General features: G+C 39.3%; 1 protein-coding gene across 1 annotated transcript; it reads left to right on the top strand.

Moving 5' to 3' along the window:
* The first annotated feature begins 6,155 nt into the window (after positions 1–6,155).
* On the top strand, positions 6,156–6,743 carry LOC140817828 (uncharacterized). The gene has a single exon (XM_073177619.1). It carries the CDS (start codon positions 6,156–6,158, stop codon positions 6,741–6,743), a length of 588 nt encoding a protein of 195 aa, XP_073033720.1.
* The last annotated feature ends 1,016 nt before the right edge of the window (positions 6,744–7,759 follow it).

Below are 7,759 nucleotides of genomic sequence, written 5' to 3'. Positions count from 1 at the left end.
AGCTCAATCAACGGTTGACCAGAATGGAACTGAATCAGTTGGCATTCTACAGACACATGGGATTCGAACCACCGTTTCCCCCTCCACAGCAATAGATGATGTTTCTTTACGATGCTCGACACTTTTCAGGGGAGTTCTCTAACTTCATACTATTTTATCGTTTTAGTCGAGCATCTATTTTTTGTCATTGAGGACAATGTCAAGTTTAGGTGTGGGAGTGTTTGATGTGCTGTGAGAAATTTGACTTGATTGTGGAATTTTTGATATTTTATATTTTATTTGATCTTTAGTATTTTGATTGAATTTTTCTGCATTTTGAAAAAAAGAAAAAAAAATTAAAAATAGTGACGTTGTTAGTCCCAAGCATCTAGTTCATTTGTTATCTCTTTCTTCTGAATCCTGATTGCTTCCGATGCGAATAAAAAAAAATGATGTTTTCTTTGCGTGCAAATTGTTTTTGCATTCTCACTTTTGCAATATGAATAAGTTGCTCTTGATGATAGTTAGAGAGAACAAGTGTGTGGGATTTAACACAATTGCTATATTTTTTCTTGGTGAGCTTTGAGCCTATGAGCAATCATGATATCATGCTCCATTTTCTTTGATGTGTGTTGTCATTGCATTGTTAATTTTTCTAGAACTTGCATTGTTATACATGTCTTTGTCAACACTTTGTGGTGGATTAGGTGCATAGACAAAATGATAAGGGCATTAGGTTTAAACCATTGTCTTTCGCATCGTCTGAGCCGTTCTTTGAGCCTACCCTGATTCATAGAACCCTAGTGAACCAAGTTTGGGCCTCAGCCTTTTTCTTTGAATTAAAATAACCACATTACAAGCCGTGATAAATCCTTTTTGTTGGTTATCCCCTTTTTGAACCTTAAATTGGAGAATCATATAAGCTTTTCACAAATAGCATCATTCAATCCAAAATAGTGTGAATTGTTGGAATTTAGTCAATCTCGAATCCTTGTCGTCACCGTCTACAAAAAAAAACAAAAAAAACAAAAACAAAAACAAAAACAAAAACAAAAAAAAAACAAAAAAAAAAGAAAAGAAAGAGAAAGAAGAGAAGTAGACAAAGTGAGAAAGAAAAAAAAAAAGAGCCGAAAAAAAAAATTTTGCTCTTGATGTTATTACGAGGTTGAAGATGTTATTATTTGGATGCAATTGTTTTTGGGAAAAGTGCATATGATTTCTCTAATTCTATAGCTCATTGTTCCCTTTTATCCTACCTTACCCCTAGCCACATTACAACCCATTTATAGCCCTTTTTGTTTGTGTATTTTAATTCATTCATTTAGTGAAAGGATGTGATATATTTGCAAGCCTATGGTAATAAATTTCAATGCATTTGACATGAGAGTTTGTTGATATATATATCCTAGACACTAATGATCGAAATGAGCGAATCTTGTGAGAAGTTGTTAAATCCCATGCATTTTAATTTCTACACATTCTGATTGCAGTGATTGTTCATGATGTTAATTTGTGGGGTGCTCTGAAATTAAAATGTCTTCTTGCATGAAAAATGTTTTGGATAAGTAGAGGAAACGGAAGGAGGACGAAAATTGAGATAATGAATTGATCTATTTTATGCTTGAGGACAAGCATCGTTTAGGTGTGAGAGATTTTGATAGGCTAGTAATAGTTAATATTTTATCTTCATATTTCCCGTTATTTTAACCTCCGATATGTTTAATTGACACACTTTTGTGTAATTTTATTGTAGGAGGAACTTTTACGGTCTTGGAGCAAATTTGAGCTAAAAAGGTGATGTTTATCACATTTAAAGTTTCCAAGATAGAGTTGAAAGAGAATGGTCAAACCAGAAGAGGTCCAGGAATAAGGCGTGGCCACGCCTTGTGATGATACTTCAGCTGTCAAAAATTAGAAAGAAGGAAAATCTAGATAAAATATTATCTATTATATTATATTTTAAGAATTAGGTTAATTAAGAGTTAGTGGGCCTTTAGCTTAATTATTTTAGACCCACCAATTTTCCATCTACACGTACAGCACAAAGGAGGCGGCAAGGAAGAATTCATTCACCAATTTTACAATCAACACAACTCACGTAAGAGACCAAGGCGCAAGGCTTCAAGAATTTTCCCAACAAAAAATTAGTTTCATTTTCTTTATGCTTTCTTATTTATTTTTCATGAATATTGTAGATCAAACTATGTTAGGCTAATTTTCTTAGTCTGATTCAAGGGATAGTCTACTGTTTAATTTTATCACTGTGAGGTTTTTCGCGCTTTAATTTATTATTCTTGTTTGCCCAAATATTCGTTGATTTATGATTTAATTATATGAATGTTATATATCAATTAATCTGACAATTTAATTTGATGTATGATTTTCTAATGCTAATCATGAATTCAGTGATCCGTAATTGTCATGAACGATTGGTACGTAAGTAGCAATAGGTTAGATGTGTTGTGCTATCATAACGTGTGTAATCTAAATAATAGGCGGAACTAGATCTTCCAATTGCAGCTATCTCGATTGTTAGATTTTAGGATTAACTGTTTTCACGAAACCTAAATGCTATCTTTAATTAATATGGAACGCTATCGTGCCCAGTTGATTATCGGTAAGTTTTGACTGGATGCTGGGTTCGGTCAATTAATTTAGGAAAACACAAGAATTTTAGCGGCTATCCCTATTATTCTCAGGTTAATTGTTTGGAATAAAATGAATAAATGATTGGTTAACCGATGAACAGTGAGATAATTAAATAGTAGAATCCCCTTGAATCAGTATTTTTCTCGTATTAATTTCTTCAATTTATTCTCGTCGATTAATTTTCAATTCTAGATTCATTATTCTTTCTTGCTTGGTAATTTTAGTTTAGAATATTTTATTTAGTAATTATCAAAACAAATCCCCCCTTTATTTATTTTTAGTATCAAAAGAAATAAATCTACCGTTCTCTGTGGATTCGACCCTACTCACCATTACACTCGTTATTATTTAAAAGAGTAGGAATTAATTTGGTGGTCAACGACAGCACACCACGTCCCCATACCGGTCAGTCTTCACAGGGTGGACAAAAGTTCAGAAAGCCCAGTCAATCAGGCGGACCTTCTTCAGGGCAACCCTCCACGGCAAACCATCAAGGACTCAAGCCGTTCCCAACCTGCAATTTCAAACACACGGGGGAGTGCCGAAGAGCTAGTGGTGTATGCTTCAGATGTGGGAAACAAGGGCACCGAATCGCAGAATGTCCTACTGCCGCCAATCAAGCAACCAGGCCCAACAAAGGAACTGGGCCGAATGTGGTAGCTAACCCCAACAAACCAAAGGAGAACAAGCCCAATGCCAGGGTTTTCGCTATGAACCAAGAAGAGGCGGACGACGCCAATGAAGTCGTTTCAGGTACCATCTTACTTCAAAAAGTACCTGCTTATGCATTGTTTGATTGTGGTGCTACGCATTCGTTCGTATCTAAGAGATTCGCAAGGAAACGAAGACTTAAGCCCGAAATATTAGCTGAACCTTTTCGAATTGCCACACCGACAAGTAAGGCCATCGAAACCCATGAGGTTCACAAGAACTGTTTAATCAGTATCGGTAATCAGACATTCAGTGCAGACCTGATACAATTAGTTATGGCCGACTTGGACATTATTCTAGGAATGGATTGGTTAGCCAGTAATAATGCAATAGTGGATTGTAAATGGAAAAGAGTTAAGCTCTGAACCCCAAATCAGGAAGAGATCGTGTATCATGGTAAATCCAATGAACGGAAATCACTCCTTTCCGCTTCCCAGGCATGGAAGGCCATGAAGTCCGGAGAAGATATCTACCTAGCAATGGTTAGCGAAGTGCAAAAAGAAGTCGAACTGAAAATAGAAGACATCCCAGTAATATGTGAGTTCCCGGATGTTTTTCCAGAAGAACTCCCAGGGACAGTTCCGGACTGCGAAGTCGAGTTCGAAATTAATCTGGTTCCGGGTGTAGCACCAATTTCGAAAGCACCTTACATGATGGCGCGAGCTGAACTCAAGGAGTTAAAGGAACAACTCCAAGAATTGTTAGACAAAAAGCAAGTCCGACCCAGTGTGTCCCCATGGGGAGCTCCAGTACTCTTTGTAAAGAAGAAATATGGGAGTATGAGATTGTGCATCGACTATAGAGAACTGAACAAGATCACCATCAAGAACAAGTACCCCCTCCCAAGGATTGACGACCTATTTGATCAACTTAAGGGAGCCGCAGTATTTTCTAAACTGGATCTGAGGACGGGATACCACCAACTGAAGGTCAGGACGGAAGATATCCCCAAAACAGCCTTTCGGACAAGATATGGGCATTATGAGTTCACAGTGATGCCTTTTGGGCTGACCAACGTGCCTGCAGCCTTCATGGACCTAATGAACAGAGTTTTCAAACCATTCCTGAATAAGTTCATAGTGGTATTTATTGACGACATCCTCGTCTATTCTTCCAACGAGCAAGATCACGAAGAACATCTCCGCATTGCACGTCAGACATTGAGAGAGAAGGAGCTTTATGCTAAGTTTAAGAAATGTGAGTTCTGGCTAAAGAGTGTATCCTTTTTAGGACACATAATCTCTGAAGCAGGAGTATCAGTGGATCCCAGGAAAGTGGAAGCAATTACAGAGTGGCCAAAACCTAAGAACGCCACCGACATCAGGAACTTTCTTGGACTTGCAGGTTATTACAAAAAGTTCGTCGAAGGTTTTTCTTCGATCGCCATACCACTGAAGAGACTCACTCAGAAGAATTTCAAGTTCTTTTGGGACGAAGGTTGCGAGAAAAGTTTTCAGACATTAAAAGAAAAGCTCGCATCACCACCGGTACTAATCTTATCCACTGAAGACAAGGAATTCACCATCTACAGTGACGCATCTAAAGAAGGTCTGGGATGTGTACTCATGTAAGAGGGAAGAGTGATCGCCTACGCGTCAAGGCAGTTGAGACCGCACGAGCAAAACTGTCCTACACACGATCTGGAGTTAGCAGCAGTGGTTTTTGCCTTAAAAATTTGGATGCACTATCTCTATGGTGCCAAGTGTGAAATTTTCACAGATCACCAGAGCCTCAAGTACTTGTTCACCCAAAAAGAACTAAACATGAGGCAAAGACGGTGGATCGAATTACTTAAGGATTACGACTTGACTATAAGTTACCGTTCCGGTAAAGCAAACAAGGTGGCCGATGCTCTTAGTCGGAAAAATGGAGGCAAGATCACTCTAGCTTCACTCTCCGCTCCGCCATGTCTGCAAGAGACCGTCAAGTTAAATCAGGACCGAGATCTCGAACTAAAGGAATTTAAGGAACAAGTCGAAAGCGGGAAGTCTCAAGATCTACAAGTGGATGAAAAGGGAGTCCTATGGATGAAAGGACGACTGTGGGTACCAGACAGCGATAACCTTCACCAAGAAATATTGTCAGAAGCGCACAAGTCCAAATTTTCAGTCCATCCAGGGAGTACAAAAATGTACAGGGACCTTAAGAGAAACTTTTGGTGGAATGGAATGAAAAGAGACGTAGCGGAATTTGTCGCTAGATGCCAAGTGTGTCAACAGGTCAAAGCAGAGCACCATCGACCCGGACGATTATTACAACCGTTGGAGATACCTGAGTGGAAATGGGAACATATCTCCATGGACTTTGTGGTAGGTTTACCAAAGTCGAGGCAAGGTCAGGACGGAATATGAGTAATCGTGGATAGACTCACAAAATCCGCACACTTCCTACCCGTCCGTATGAACTACAATCTCGATAAGTTGGCTTCGCTGTACATGGACAGTATTGTACGACTTCATGGGGTACCAGTGAGCATCCTGTCTGACAGAGACCCAAGGTTCGTCTCACGTTTTTGGAAGAGCTTTCAGGGGGCCATGGGAACTAAAGTGACTCTTAGTACGGCCTATCATCCACAAACCGATGGCCAAACCGAGAGAACAATTCAAACCTTGGAAGAGATGCTGCGAGCCTGCACCCTAGAATTCAGTAGCAATTGGAGCAATCATCTACCATTGATCGAGTTTGCTTATAATAACAACTATCACAGCAGTATTGGGATGGCTCCATACGAAGCTCTGTATGGAAGGAAATGTCGGTCACCACTGTATTGGGATGAAGTGGGGGAGAAAGCCATAGTGGGACCCGAGCTAGTCCAGATGACAGTGGACAAGGTTAGAATTGTCCGAGAGAAACTCAAGGCAGCTCAAGACCGACAAAAGAGTTGGGCAGATTTGAAAAGAAGGCCAGTGGAATTCAACGTTGGCGAGAAGGCCTACGTAAAAGTCTCGCCTATGAAAGGAGTTGTCCGATTCAGTAGGGCGGGGAAGCTGAACCCCCGTTATGTAGAACCCTTTGAGATCTTGGAAAAGGTGGGCACACTAGCATACATGTTAGCACTGCCACCGAACATGTCTAGAATTCACAACATTTTCCACGTGTCCCAACTACGGAAATACATCTCAGACCCAAGCCACGTGTTGGAAGTAGAACTGCTCATGACCGAAAGCAACTTGGGAGAAGAGCTGAAGTACGAAGAAGTTCCCATCAGAATCGTGGACACCAAGGACCAGGTACTAAGACGACGTATCATTCCCTACGTCAAGGTGCAATGGTCTAACCACACGGAAAGAGAAGCTACGTGGGAGCTTGAAGAAAGGATGAGGAACCAGTACCCATACCTCTTCATAGACCAAGTCAACCCAAGTTTCGAGGACGAAACTTCCCATAAGGAGGGAGGGATGTAAAACCCGAGATTTCAGAGTATCATGATCATATCAAATTAATAAATTGATTATGCTAAGATGGTGTAATCTTGAATATTAAATCAGTCAGAATATAAGAGATAATTTTTGGTTATCAATCTAAGGATTTATTAAGGAATTTCGAAAAAAAAATATATAAGCTGATAAATGTCTACGATTTGAGATGATATTGAGATACCGGGATAAAAGATCAAACAAGAGATAATTAAATCCCTAGAATTCGAAATTACAGTGTATGAATCATGCAATTTTCGAAAATTAGGAATGGAAGATTTAGATTTCAACCAATATCACGATTATATCATGATCCTAGAATTGATTCAGAATTCAAACGCACTAAAACTCTTGATCACGATAGCAGCCAACCCTTATAAATAGGAGGGCCCTGTAGACTCGAAAATCGCACCTCATATCACTCAAAATTTCGAGATTTGTGCCTCTAGTCTCCCTAGGAATTTTGAGCACAGCGAAGCGCTGCCGCAGTCCAGCCGTCGAAGAGGAATTTTCGAAAATTCCTGTGCAAGCAATCTTAGTCTTTTTCACGTTTTTCTCCAAGAATTTAAAGTAAGTGGGCTATTTTAAACATTTAAAATTTCGGTTATGCATATGGGATTTTTTTTCGAAATTTTGGGAAAAAAAATTATTAAATAGTCTAGTACAATATTTCTTCTACTTTTGTGTTGTCATATGATTTTAAAAACACTGTGAGGAATCGACTGTATATGGGTGGGGAATCCCAACCATGACGTACCCTTACGTGATGGGGGACATAACCGTTATACGGCCTCGCCCCCTTAGAGGAGTAAAAATTAGGGACTGATATCAGTAAACCATAGAAGGTAGATAAATCACAGTGGCTGGGTCAATGTTATGCATGTTTATGAAGTATGTATGCAAGTCATGTTTTATTCTCGAAAATAATGCATGTTGTCTTATTGTGCTCGATATTCCCCCCACTTGCTGAGTATTTCCCAAAATAATCACCCCTTACAACCTTC

Source organism: Primulina eburnea, chromosome 17 (genome assembly GCF_022965805.1).
Source record: "Primulina eburnea isolate SZY01 chromosome 17, ASM2296580v1, whole genome shotgun sequence".
Classification (NCBI taxonomy): Eukaryota; Viridiplantae; Streptophyta; class Magnoliopsida; order Lamiales; family Gesneriaceae; genus Primulina; species Primulina eburnea.
This window is presented reverse-complemented; position numbering and strand designations above follow the sequence as displayed.

Excerpts from the sequence above, each read along its gene's own strand:
- LOC140817828 (XM_073177619.1), top strand. The coding sequence starts at position 6,156 with ATGACAGTGGACAAGGTTAGAATTGTCCGAGAGAAACTCAAGGCAGCT.